This window comes from Pseudophryne corroboree, chromosome 5, assembly GCF_028390025.1.
Source record: "Pseudophryne corroboree isolate aPseCor3 chromosome 5, aPseCor3.hap2, whole genome shotgun sequence".
In the NCBI taxonomy this organism is placed as follows: Eukaryota; Metazoa; Chordata; class Amphibia; order Anura; family Myobatrachidae; genus Pseudophryne; species Pseudophryne corroboree.
Genome location: NC_086448.1, coordinates 71,993,307 through 72,007,239, shown reverse-complemented (window position 1 = coordinate 72,007,239; position 13,933 = coordinate 71,993,307). Strand labels below are relative to the sequence as shown.

General features: G+C 46.7%; 1 protein-coding gene across 4 annotated transcripts in view; it reads right to left on the bottom strand.

Moving 5' to 3' along the window:
- SLC25A13 (solute carrier family 25 member 13) overlaps window positions 1–13,933 on the bottom strand; it is a 267,392-nt gene that overhangs the window by 110,435 nt on the left and 143,024 nt on the right. For all 4 annotated transcript variants that reach the window (XM_063921355.1, XM_063921354.1, XM_063921356.1 and 1 more), the window contains exons 6-7: window positions 11,763–11,909; window positions 8,830–8,968 (exon numbers count right to left, since the gene is read on the bottom strand). In XM_063921355.1, the coding sequence (XP_063777425.1) occupies window positions 8,830–8,968; window positions 11,763–11,909 (286 nt within the window). The remainder of the gene's footprint in view (window positions 1–8,829; window positions 8,969–11,762; window positions 11,910–13,933) is intronic.

Genomic DNA, 13,933 nt, shown 5'->3' with positions numbered 1-13,933 from the left:
GTCTGTGAACCCTGAGTACCCAGTAGTGAGCCCCCTGGTGAAGAGGAACACTCCGCTGTCCAAAAAACACACTCTTTGCCTGACATATTGTAATGTGACAGCACACACACACACAGGAAAAAGTTAAGCACAAGTAAACCACAAAGAGCCCATCAGGGAGAGACAGAGTTGTTTGGAGCCAGCCCCCACCGCACCCTTACTGCTAATGCCAAGCTTAGCCGGGTCGCAGACTAAGTACCCTGATAGGGGACTTAGTACACTAATAATCACACCCCCCCGCTATGGCCCCCTGGTACCGCTGAGGTAATCTGGAGTCACACTGGAGGAGCTGTGCGTCCCTGTTCTGTCAGCATCTGTGTCCACTGCAGAGGGAAAATGGCGCTGGTGAGCTGCTGGATTTTTTCATAGTGAAGCCCTGCACCTTCAATGGTGCACGGTCTTCCCGCTTTTTTATTCTGTATGATGAATCTGGTGCTTAAAATGGAGAGAACACTTTTAAGGCTGTTGTGCCAGTATGGGTACTGTGTACAGTGTACTGGGACGCGATTGTGTACTGTGTCCGGAGACGCATTTCGCCCCGTTTAGAAGCCGTGAGTCTCTGTACCCTCATGCCGCCATAATGGCCGGTGCCCCGCTAGCCGGGTCGCCGGCTCAGTACTCACCACTCTTCATTCTTCTGGCTCTGTTAGGGGTGGCGGCGTGCTGCGGGACTGTACGCTCGCCGTGGTGGGGCTTGTGAATAGGTCCCTCAGGAGCTCAGTATCTTGTCAGCGGGGAACGGAACCACTAACCGTTCAAGAGGTTGCCCCACCCCCAAGTCCCACGAAGCAGGCAGGCTGGTGACATCCAGCCCTGCCTGAAAATAACAAACATAAAAAATAAATGCAGAAAACTCTTCAGGAGCTTCCTTCAGCGTGACCGGCTCCTCCGGGTACATTTTATAAACTGAATCTGGTAGGAGGGGCATAGAGGGAGGAGCCAGCCCACACTATCAAATTCTTAAAGTGCCCATGGCTCCTAGTGGACCCGTCTATACTCCCCATGGTACTAAATGGATCCCAGTATCCTCTAGGACATAAGGGAAATAAGGCCTTCATTGCGTGCAGAATTTTTTGGTTTCTGATCCCATACTCTTTGTACCCCTTTGTGTAAGCTGATGAGAGCCCCAACCTTTGGAACTGTAGTCTCTTGTGAGCACAATCCAATATGGTTCTAAGAGGTACACTCCATCATCTTTTATGGCTTGGATCTTCCCACCATCGCAGTGATATCTTTGAGACTTATTTAGGTGTAATGACTTGTTTTGGAGATGTTGGACTGTAATCCCACTAACTGAATAGGTACAACTTAAGATCTCTTGCCATGACCAAGGAAGATTGCCTATGGTGGATGAGAACTTTCGTAGGGGAAGGAGACAATTTCTTATTGACATATTTTGAGGAGAATTAAGTTTATATGCAAGATGTTGAATATTGAGAAGTCTTTCTTTTGACAATATATGCATTTGACGTGTCTACTTGTGCGGCCAAGAATTGAAAAAATAAGATTTTAAACCTACCGGTAAATCTTTTTCTCGTAGTCCGTAGAGGATGCTGGGGACTCCGTAAGGACCATGGGGAATAGACGGACTCCGCAGGAGACATGGGCACTTTAAGAAAGACTTTAGGTATGGGTGTGCACTGGCTCCTCCCTCTATGCCCCTCCTCCAGACCTCAGTTAGAGAAACTGTGCCCAGAGGAGACGGACAGTACGAGGAAAGGATTTTTGTTAATCCAAGGGCAAGATTCATACCAGCCACACCAATCACACCGTATAACTTGTGATATACTAACCAGTTAACAGTATGAAAACAACATCGCATCAGTCCAAGACCGATGAAAACTATAACATAACCCTTATGTAAGCAAAACTATATACAAGTCTTGCAGAAGTAGTCCGCACTTGGGACGGGCGCCCAGCATCCTCTACGGACTACGAGAAAAAGATTTACCGGTAGGTTTAAAATCTTATTTTCTCTTACGTCCTAGAGGATGCTGGGGACTCCGTAAGGACCATGGGGATTATACCAAAGCTCCCAAACGGGCGGGAGAGTGCAGATGACTCTGCAGCACCGATTGAGCAAACAGGAGGTCCTCCTCAGCCAGGGTATCAAACTTATAGAACTTTGCAAAGGTGTTTGAACCCGACCAAGTAGCAGCTCGGCATAGTTGTAGTGCCGAGACCCCTCGGCAGCCGCCAAGACGAGCCCACCTTCCTAGTGTAATGGGCCTTGACCGATTTTGGTAACGGCAATCCAGCCGTAGAATGCGCCTGCTGAATCGTGTTACAGATCCAGCGAGCAATAGTCTGCTTTGAAGCAGGGGCGCCAACCTTGTTGGCTGCATATAGGACAAACAGTGCTTCTGTTTATCTGACTCTAGCCGTTCTGGCTACGGAAATTTTCAAAGCCCTGACTACATCAAGGGACTCTGAATCCTCCAAGTCTCGCGTAGCCACAGGCACCACAATAGGTTGGTTCATATGAAAAGATGACACCACCTTAGCCAAGAATTGAGGACGGGTCCGCAATTCCACTCTATCCATATGGAAAACCAGATAGGGGCTTTTATGAGACAAAGCCGCCAATTCCGACACTCGCCTAGCCGAAGCCAAGGCTAATAACATGACCACCTTCCAAGTGAGATATTTTAACTCCACCGTTTGAAGTGGTTCAAACCAGTGCGACTTAAGGAAACTCAACACCACGTTAAGGTCCCAAGGCGCCACCGGAGGTATAAAAGGGGGCTGAATATGCAGCACTCCCTTCACAAAAGTCTGTACTTCTGGGAGAGAAGCCAATTCTTTGTGAAAGAAAATGGATAAGGCTGAAATCTGAACCTTAATAGAGCCTAATTTTAGGCCCAAATTCACTCCAGTCTGTAGGAAGTGAAGGAAACGGCACAGATGGAATTCTTTCGTAGGAGCATTCCTGGCCTCACACCAAGAATCATATTTTCGCCATATACGGTGATAATGTTTAGCTGTCACGTCCTTACTAGCCTTTATCAGCGTAGGAATGACGTCATCCGGAATGCCTTTTTCCGCTAGGATCCTGCGTTCAACCGCCATGCCGTCAAACGCAGCAGCGGTAAGTCTTGGAACAGACAGGGCCCCTGTTGCAACAGGTCCTGTCGTAGAGGAAGAGGCCACGGATCTTCTGTGAGCATTTCCAGCAGATCCGGATACCAGGTCCTTCGTGGCCAATCTGGAACAATGAGAATTGTTCTCACTCCTCTTTTTCTTATTATTCTCAACACATTGGGTATGAAAGGAAGAGGAGGAAACACATAGACCGACTGGAACACCCACGGTGTCACTAGGGCGTCTACAGCTACCGCCTGAGGGTCTTCTGATCTGGCGCAATACCTCTGTAGCTTTTTGTTGAGGCGGGACGCCATCATGTCTATCTGGGGCAGTCCCCACTGACTTGCAATCTGTGCGAAGACTTCCTGATGAAGTCCCCACTCTCCTGGATGCAGGTCGTGTCTGCTGAGGAAGTCTGCTTCCCAGTTGTCCACTCCCGGAATGAACACTGCTGACAGTGCGCTAACATGATTTTCCGCCCAGCGAAGAATCCTGGTGGCTTCCGCCATTGCCACTCTGCTCCTTGTGCCGCCTTGGCGGTTTACATGAGCCATTGCAGTGATGTTATCTGACTGGATCAGAACTGGTTGGTCGCGAAGTAAGGTCTCCGCTTGACGTAGGGCGTTGTATATGGCCCTCGGTTCCAGGATGTTGATGTGAAGACAAGTCTCTTGACTTGACCAAAGACCTTGGAAGTTTCTTCCCTGTGTGACTGCTCCCCAACCTCGGAGGCTCGCGTCCGTGGTCACCAGGATCCAGACCTGAATGCCGAACCTGCGGCCTTCTAGAAGGTGAGCACTCTGCAGCCACCACAGTAGAGATACCCTGGCTCTGGGGGACAGGGTGATCAACTGATGAATTTGTAGATGTGACCCGGACCACTTGTCCAGTAAGTCCCATTGGAAAGTCCTCGCATGGAACCTGCCGAAGGTAATGGCTTCGTATGATGCCACCATCTTTCCCAGGACTCGAGTGCAGTGAGGCACGGACACCTGTTTTGGTTTCAATAGGTTCCTGACCAGAGTCATGAGTTCCTGAGATTTTTCTATCGGAAGATAAACCCTTTTCTGGTCTGTATCCAGAATCATGCCCAAGAAGGTCAGACGAGTCGTAGGAACCAACTGCGACTTCGGGATATTGAGAATCCAGCCGTGTTGCTGTAACACCTTCAGTGAAAGTGAGACGCTGTTCAGCAACTGCTCTCTTGATCTCGCTTTTATGAGGAGATCATCCAAGTACGGGATAATTGTGACACCTTGCTTGCGCAGGAGCACCATCATTTCCGCCATTACCTTGGTGAAAATCCTCGGGCCATGGAAAGCCCAAACGGCAACGTCTGAAATTGGTAATGACAATCCTGTACCGCAAATCTCAGGTACGCCTGATGAGGTGAATAAATGGGAACATGAAGGTATGCATCCTTTATGTCTAGAGATACCATAAAATCCCCCCCCTTCCAGGCTGGCAATGACCGCTCTTAGCGATTCCATCTTGAACTTGAACCTTTTTAAGTATAGTTTCAGGGATTTTAAATTTAAAATGGGTCTGACCGAACCGTCCGGTTTCGGGACTACAAACAGGGTTGAGTAATATCCCCTCCCTTGTTGAAGCAGGGGAACCTTGACCACCACCTTTTGAAGATACAATTTGTGAATTGCATTTAACACTATCTCCCTTCCCGGGGGAGAAGCTGGTAGGGCCGATTTGAAAAACCGGCGAGGAGGCACCTCTTCGAATTCCAGCTTGTAACCCTGAGAAACAATTTCTATTGCCCAGGGATCCACCTGTGAGTGAACCCAGATGTGGCTGAAAACTCGAAGACGTGCCCCCACTGGGGCGGATTCCTTTAGCGGAGCCCCAGCGTCATGCGGTGGATTTTGTAGAGGCCGGGGAGGACTTCTGTTCCTGGGAACTAGCTGTGTTGTGCAGCTTTTTCCTCTGCCCTTACCTCTGGCAAGAAAGGACGCACCTCGAACTTTGTTTCTTTGTGATCGAAAGGACTGCATTTGATAATGTGGCGCTTTCTTAGGCTGTGAGGGAATATAAGGCAAAAAATTTGATTTACCAGCTGTAGCTGTGGAGACCAGGTCCGAGAGACCTTCCCCAAACAATTCCTCACCCTTGTAAGGTAAAACCTCCATATGCCTCTTTGAGTCGGCATCACCTGTCCATTGCCGGGTCCATAAGACTCGTCTAGCAGAAATCGACATAGCGTTTATTCTAGAACCCAGTAGACTAATGTCTCTTTGAGCATCTCTCATATATAAGACAGCATCTTTTATATGCCCTAGGGTCAATAAAATGGTATCCTTATCTAGGGTCTCAATTTCCGCTGATAAGATATCTGTCCATGCTGCTACAGCGCTACAAACCCAGGCCGACGCAATCGCCGGTCTGAGTAAGGTACCAGAATGTGTGTAAATGGACTTCAAGGTAACCTCCTGCTTGCGGTCAGCAGGATCCCTGAGGGTAGCTGTATCTTGCGATGGCAGCGCTACCTTTTTGGATAAGCGTGTCAATGCTTTGTCCACCCTAGGGGAGGATTCCCACCGTATCCTGTCCGTTGGCGGGAAAGGATACGCCATAAGAATCCTTTTGGGAATCTGCAGTTTTTTGTCTGGAGATTCCCAAGCTTTTTCACATAATTCGTTCAACTCATGTGAGGGGGGAAAGGTTACCTCAGGTTTCTTTCCCTTATACATGCGTACCCTCGTGTCAGGGACAGGGGGTTCCTCTGTGATATGCAAAACATCTTTTATTGCAATAATCATATATCGAATACATTTAGCCAATTTTGGCTGTAACTTTGCATCATTGTAGTCGACACTGGAGTCAAAATCTGTGTCGGTATCTGTGTCTACTATTTGGGATAGTGGGCGCTTTTGAGACCCCGAAGGTCCCTGCGACATAGGGACAGACATGGGTTGACTCCCTGGCTGTTCCCTAGCTTCAGCTTTGTCTAATCTTTTGTGCAATAAATTTACATTAGCACTTAAAACATTCCACATATCCATCCAGTCAGGTATCGGCGAGGTCGACTGAGACACCACATTCATTTTCTCCTCCTCCTCCCCCGGAAAGCCTTCTACCTCAAACATGTCGACACACGCGTACCGACACACCACACGCTCAGGGAATCCTCTTATCTGAAGACAGTTCCCCCACAAGGCCCTTTGGAGAGACAGAGAGAGAGCTTCTCATACTCACCCGGCTTCTATCTTCCGGCTCTGCGAGGAGGACGGCGGCGCGGATCTGGGAAGGACGGCGAGGGTGAGACCTGCGTACCGATCCCTCTGGAGCTAATGGTGTCCAGTAGCCTAAGAAACAGAGCCTAGCATCAAAGTAGGTTTGTTTCTCTCCCCTCAGTCCCTCGATGCAGGGAGTCTGTTGCCAGCAGGCTCCCTGAAAATAAAAAAACCTAACAAATATACTTTCTGACAGGAAACTCAGGAGAACTCCCTGTAAATGCACCCAGTCTCCTCTGGGCACAGTAATCAACTGAGGTCTGGAGGAGGGGCATAGAGGGAGGAGCCAGTGCACACCCATACCTAAAGTCTTTCTTAAAGTGCCCATGTCTCCTGCGGAGCCCGTCTATTCCCCATGGTCCTTACGGAGTCCCCAGCATCCTCTAGGACGTAAGAGAAATGTTGAGAAGGCACAAGATGACTTTTTGATTATTCAAACACAGTACTGAAAGAAATTTAGAGCATGGACTGCTCTGTGTCTGGCAATATGCTCCAACTTTCCTCTTACCAGCATGGAGGCCATATCGTGGCTCCTGGTTAAGTGAACATTATGACTAGGAGACACATGCTGAAATATCTGATACAAATGACGCTGACCTACCGTAGGAATGCGGAGATATCAATCTTGAAGGAAATAACTTTTCCCTTATGGCACGGAGAATGGGCTGTACAGATTCCAAGCAGAATGATCTTGAATAGACTAATCGATTGAGCCATCTCTGATCAAGAACTGTTCAGAGGGCCCCTGGTACTATTTCTACAGGGAAAATATGGGAATGAAAATGTCTGTGCTCCTCTATGGCACAGGAATGGAAGAAAGGACTTCTTTGAAGATAATCAGCAAACTGTTCACTAATGCCTCCAGTTCTAGAGGATCGAACAACAATACTCTCTCTGGGTATAGGGAGGTAGTCTATCGTGTAGTCTTGGTTGAAGAGGTCACAAACCTATTGATCTTGAGTGAGAGCATCCATGTTTCCACATCTTCCCCGGTGTGCATGTGCGTACATGTGACTGGGAATATAGATTGTAAGCTCTACTGCGGCATGGGCTGATGTATATGACTGAATATTCTTTGTAAAGCACTGTGTAATATGTGCGCTCTACATAAATAACGTAATAAATACTTTGTAACCCTGCCATCCATAGTATTACGTGGCGCTTGTTCTAAGTAATAGTTTTTGCAAGTTTTTTGGACCTGGCAATCTTAACTGTCGTAGAGGGAATGAAAAACCACTAGGAGTGTTCTGTCACCAAATTGCCGGAAATGCTCTTCCCTGGCCAATATCTATGTGTTTCTCTGTAGTGTTGGCGAGAAGACGACAGGGGAAAACTTCTATTTCATTAACTCTGCAGCAATAATGGGATTTAGCACCCGGTTACTTGGCGCTGTAAGTTACAGCAGGTACAGAGCTTACAGGTGATTATTGCAAGGGAAGTGATGTCGTATAGGTGCCTACGACTTCCAAGGTGCGGAGAAAGCAAAGCAGGGCCAAATCTCGAGTCTTCGATTTGCTACTTAAGAAGTAGCAACCGGTGTCCCAGGTAGCAGACTCCCGTCATGATTTACACCCTCACAGATGTGTCACAAGGACCATTCGGACATGCTGGTTGTAAATGAGCCACTCCACTAGAAACACACAAAACCGTACACTGCACTTATATACACTTGTTCCACTCGGCTGACAGACAGGAAAAGGACAGCTAAAGGGGGGTACACACGGAGCAATGTTCACTTAATTTCTAAGCAATCTGACTAGATTGCTTAGAAATTAAGAACACATCGCTCCATGTGTAGGGGTGCCGGCGACAGCGATGCGCGGTCCAGCGTGTCACTATCGCTGGCTTTAGATTTGGCATGTATGCGCATGGCAAATCTAGTAGATCGCTCATTTCACCGCTGGGTAAATTGAGCGCGCGCCCCCCCCCGCTCAGCACACATACCTCTGTCCTGAACGGGGTAAGAGATGGGTGCTGAGCGGTCTGTGATAGATCGCTCATCACACATTTTCCCCGTGTGTACCCTCCTTAAGGGAAGAAAGGGTCCTCTGGAGGTTCTGTTCTCTCTGGTTTCTACTCCGCTAACTAATGAGTGGACAGATCCGTGGATGGCTACCAAGGAGTTAGGTAAAGGAAATTAATGCTTTTATTTCAAGGGGGGCACGTTGGGGGAGGGAGGGGGGGGGGGGGGGGGGGGTATGGAGATGTTTGGTACATGTTGGGGGTGGGACATTTCTTTTTAAATATATATACTGTATATGTTGACTGAAACCCCCCCCCCAGAAAAAAAAAAAAAAAATCCCCTTAAGTTTAATTTGCAGGCGCCAATCGTGGACAATTATCGCCCCCTGTCCTGTTGTCTTCCCCAAATGAAAGATAGATCCAATAATTGTATTCTAGGTTAAAAACTTAAATATTGAAGAAGAATAAAAAACACACAACATATGACATACGTGCTGACCTTTGGTGACCTCTACGTCTTTCTTATTGCCGGCCAAGGTACTGTAGATCTTTCTAATAAGTTCCATGTTGTTAAGCAAGGAATTAAATCCATTAAAGTAGGAAAAGCTGACCTGATGAGATATAGTACCTCCAGCAGCCTTAAATGAGAGATTTGAGGGAAGAAATGGTTAGTGAGACATTTGGAAAATAAAAGGAAGGAGGAGGGGGGAGAAATCTGTACAACTATGTGAAGATTTATTAATACAAGAATGTGAACTGTCAAAGAAAATACTTTTTCCTTGCTAATAAACTCCATAAAAGCTTTTCCCTATAAGCATCTGAGGCTAACCTAAGCAAACACATATGCCGGATTACGCTAGCTCGTCCAGCTCTGATTTACAAGGCTAACGTTTCAATATTGCTGGGTCACAAATGTTTTACAAGTCTATTTATTTAAAGTAATGAATGTAGAGACATCAGAATATAGCCTGAAGGAAACAATAAAATATTTAGAAGTAAATGGACCTGTCCGAAAGCTCTGCGGACGATGCAGACTAGAGAACGACAAACTACACTTACCTCTACCGAATCTATGTGTATGGGTTATGCAGATATACCTGGGAGGGATTTGGCTTCTTTAACACTGATACACTTATCAAACTCATAAAACCGAGATTATATGTGTCATATCCTGCTGCCACCAATCAGAATTTAGCTTTCATTAGCCTTACTAAATCAGACTGTTAAACAGCGATAAATCTGATTGGCCGATTTGGTTAACAGCTACTTGTGCACCATATTGTTAAATTTACCCGGCAGAGAAAGAACCTTATGCTAGCCATACATCAGACCAACCTTTCTCCAACACGCCAAACTTCCAACTTATCTGTTCTACTAGAACAGTGCTCCACACATCTAACCAACTTTTCATCAGACCAACCAACCTGCCAACTTCTGTCCAACTTGTGATGTCACCGAAGTAGGCGGACAATGCCTACCTACAGTACTTCAGTTTTGTTTTTTCAAAACATGCAGAAGTGTCTTTATTTCAGTGAAACTGGACTTTTCTTTCACCACCATACATTTATTAAATTGACTTATTTTTATAGTGCACTATGGATCCCAGCATAGTTGGACTGCCAAGGTAAGATGGAACTTGGAGAACCACAAGTACCAGCATGCGAAGCATTAATGGGCCTGCTGGCACTTGTAGCTCCGCAGTAAAAGAATATAGAAATAAGCACACACACACCTTGAAAGTATAAGTTTATTTACACACTTACGTATACTTACCTACATCCCACGCCTCCATTCATGTCCCCTTGTCCAGTAGAATCCATTAGGGTACCTGTAAAAAAAAAATAAAAAAAAAAAATACTCACCTATTTCCAGTGAAGATCAGTCCTCTTCAGTCCATGTAGGCATCCAGGGGTTAAAAAAAAGGTTTCCTGTTAATTATGCAGGTATCGGCTCCACTATAGCTGAAGATTGTATCTCATTGTGGATACATTTTTAATTCTAGACTTAGGGGCTACATACACTTATGCGACATGTCCTTCTGACATGTCGCAGGCGATCACCCCGGCAGCCGCCCCAGAGGCAGGATCGCCCAAGATACATCGTATGCTGTCCTTTTGATATGATGTATCTTGGGCGATCCCAGCCACGCCTGCGGGGACGGACATGACTGAATGTGCAGCACATTCAATCTGGAGGATCCGATCCGATGCTCACGGGAACGCGCTTCGGATCGGAAACACCTCCAAAATGCCTGATTTCCCCCGATATATCGGGCCGAATGCCCTAAATCGGATGAAATCGGGCATTATCGTCCTAGTGTATGAGGCCCTTTACAATGTAACAATTGGAAAAACAAATAAACATGAGTTTTTGCAGGTGAATGCGCATCAGCCTGGGTTTTTGATATGTTTGAACGGAAACCAGCTGGGACGCAGTCAGGCTGAGACCTGGGAAGTCGCTCTCCATCACGTCTCTCTCACACCGCCACATCTCGCTCTCCATCACGTTTCACTCACAATTTGTGATGTCACAGAAGTAGGCGGATAGTGTCTGCCTACTTCTGCATGTTTCGAATAATTATTTTTAAAAAAGGAAACAAAAAACGTTTGCATGTTTATTTGAATAAAACTGCGCTATTTTTTTTTTTTTAATAAAAGTGGAGGATTTGGCGTGGTGCATGAAACTGTAAGGATTAGCGGTGTTGGGTGATCGCAGGGGGTAGAATGCAGGAAGGGGGCGCTATAGTGCTGCTGCCGGAACTGGTGATCGGGGGGGGGCTAGGGGTGCCGAGCGAAAATGGGGGAAGGGAACACTTTAGTGCTGCTGCCGGAGCTGGTGATCACGGGGGGCTAGGATCAGTGTTATTGTTCAGTTGGGGGGAAAGATCCTCCTACACCTGAACGATTAGTTGGGAAAATCAAGCAAGTTTGATTTTCCCAACTCGTTGGACCAACCGTTTCATCGGATAATCGTTTGCTTCCACACGCTGCCAACTAATTGGCTGGTTGGAAGGATATCTCCCTGATGTATGGCTAGCATTACAGAAAGACCCCACTTGCTTGCAAATGTACAGTGCAACTTAATGTAGGAACTTACTTATTGCCCTGGGAGGTGCCATTCAGCCCCACGCAGCCACCCAAACTGCCACAATTACCTAGAACATGCAGGGCTCTATACTATCCTGAATCCATTGCACTAAAGCACAGTATACTACATCGTACCAGCTAGCTAGTTTAACAATGTGTTCCAAGTTTCTATTAACTGTTTGTAAAAACCCCATTAAGTAATTTTGATTGGGGGGGAGGGATTAGTCTTTACATCAAATGCATAAGAAGGTGACAAACCCCCTGTTATGCGAAATATGATCAACCTTTAGGAAGTCGGTAAACCTCCCCCCCCCCCCCCCCCCCCTCCCCAAGAGAATACACTTACAGCAACTAAGCATTGTTCAACGAATGGTGTCAAGAAGTGTGGGCGAATGGTGACCATGATATCCCTGAAGTCCATGGCGTTGATCGTTCCGGTGTGGTCCGTGTCACGCTGGACAAATGCCTGCCTCGCATGTTCAAGTTGTATTTCCTACAATCAAAGAAAACAATTTAGTAGTGAGGAATACACAATGCAGCACAGGCAGACAAATGTTACACCATCTACATAGAAACAGGGCTATTTTATTTGTCAGAAGACAATTACTCTACCAGTATATTTTTGGATTGTGGGAGGAAATTGGAGCACCTGGTGGAAACCCACGCAAGCATGGAGAGAATATACAAACTCCACACAGTTAGGGCCCTGGTGGCTACCTACTGTATACTGCCCTCCTTACCTACTATCTGTAATACTTCCTGCACAAAAAATGCATTTAAACATATCCATTTCACAATTAGTTTTGTGTTAGGCTGGGTACACATTAGACCAGTGATTTTCAACCTTTTTTTTTTTACTCGCGGCACACCAAGCAATATTTTGAAATTGCCAAGGCACACCATCCGTTCCCCCACAGAAAAAAACAAACCTAAAAACACCCATTGGCCCTCACAGTAATAAAAAATCCACACATACATTGGACTACACAGAAAAAACAATGACAATGCTCCCCACATAAATCATGTTGCTCCCCACATAAATCATGTTGCTCATCCTCCCTGTCCCTCAGTGGCGGGGGTTGTTCATAGTGGAGCGCTGCGAATACTGAGCAGCGGGTGGTCGGGCAGGTGGGGAAGTGGGTTGTTAAGGAAAGCGGTGTATGCAGGCAGGAACTGGAAGATGTGTATGCAGGCGGGTGGGCTGGCTGGTGAGACGCGGCGGCCGTGACCTATGATAACACACCGCCGCGTCTTCAAGGCATAGGTCACGGCCAGAGCACGACTGATCCTCTAAGAAGAGCCCAGGCCAACAGTTCACTCTGAAGGTGCAGGAAGCTGCTCCGGCTCTGCGGCACACCTTGCAACTGGTCGCGGCACACTGGTTGAAAAAGCCTGCATTAGACGATAAATCACTCTGATGCGGATCGGAACAATATATATCGTCTAGTGTGTAAACCCAATCAGGTGCTCCTGCAAGTCGTCCAGTCTGCTGCACACACAGTTGGAGGATCCAGGCAACCATGGCATGCAGGTGAATGCAGCGTGTTACGGCCGACTGATATAGTGTCAGCTGAATAATACATCGAATTGATGTGTGCCAGGCCTTAGATGTGAGCTATAGAGTGAACACTGTATTTCTCACACAGCTGGAGAAAGCCTGGTAGATGTATGTGCTAGGATAAGCTCCTGTTCCCTCACCTTCCCATGTACTCTCTGGCTGGGGTGCCCGTACTGACACTCTGGGGAGGCGAGAGCAATCAGTGAAACTGGGGCAGTAGATTAAAACTCTGTGGGGGGTATTCAATTGTTTGAAAAGTCAGTTGGCTGTCTGTTTTTTCTTATCTAATAGACAGGAAAAAACAGACACCTAACCGACTTTTCAAACATTTGAATTCCACCCAATGTGTACATAGTAACTGTGGCTCCTGAATGAACCAACATCATGGCTGATCCAACTGGGAGCTGCGGCTACGACACACACCAATACTGGAATTCAAATATGGATCTTCCAGTAAGCCTCCCCAAGTTATATGATCCGTATCCTGAACTTAGCAACACTGCCCAAAATCCTTCGTAGCTCGCAATTGCATTCCAGGATAAATTATGTGCCACTAAAATTTGGGAGGCTCTTACTGCTGCACAAAAGTCTTCCCTATGGAAATGCATAGGTTACATGTTTTTTTTTAAATTATTATTATTATATTTACTGTTGCCTACATATTGTAGAGTCTGAAGAAACACTCATCAGTGACGAGAGAGATAGAAATATCTCCTGGCGAGACTCGCAGATGTGCAGCACTCTTGTAGAGATACAGTGGACCATACCAGCAAAAAAATAAGAATTTACTCACCGGTAATTCTATTTCTCGTAGTCCGTAGTGGATGCTGGGTACTCCGTAAGGACCATGGGGAATAGACGGGCTCCGCAGGAGACTGGGCACTCTAAAAGAAAGATTAGGTACTATCTGGTGTGCACTGGCTCCTCCCTCTATGCCCCTCCTCCAGACCTCAGTTAGG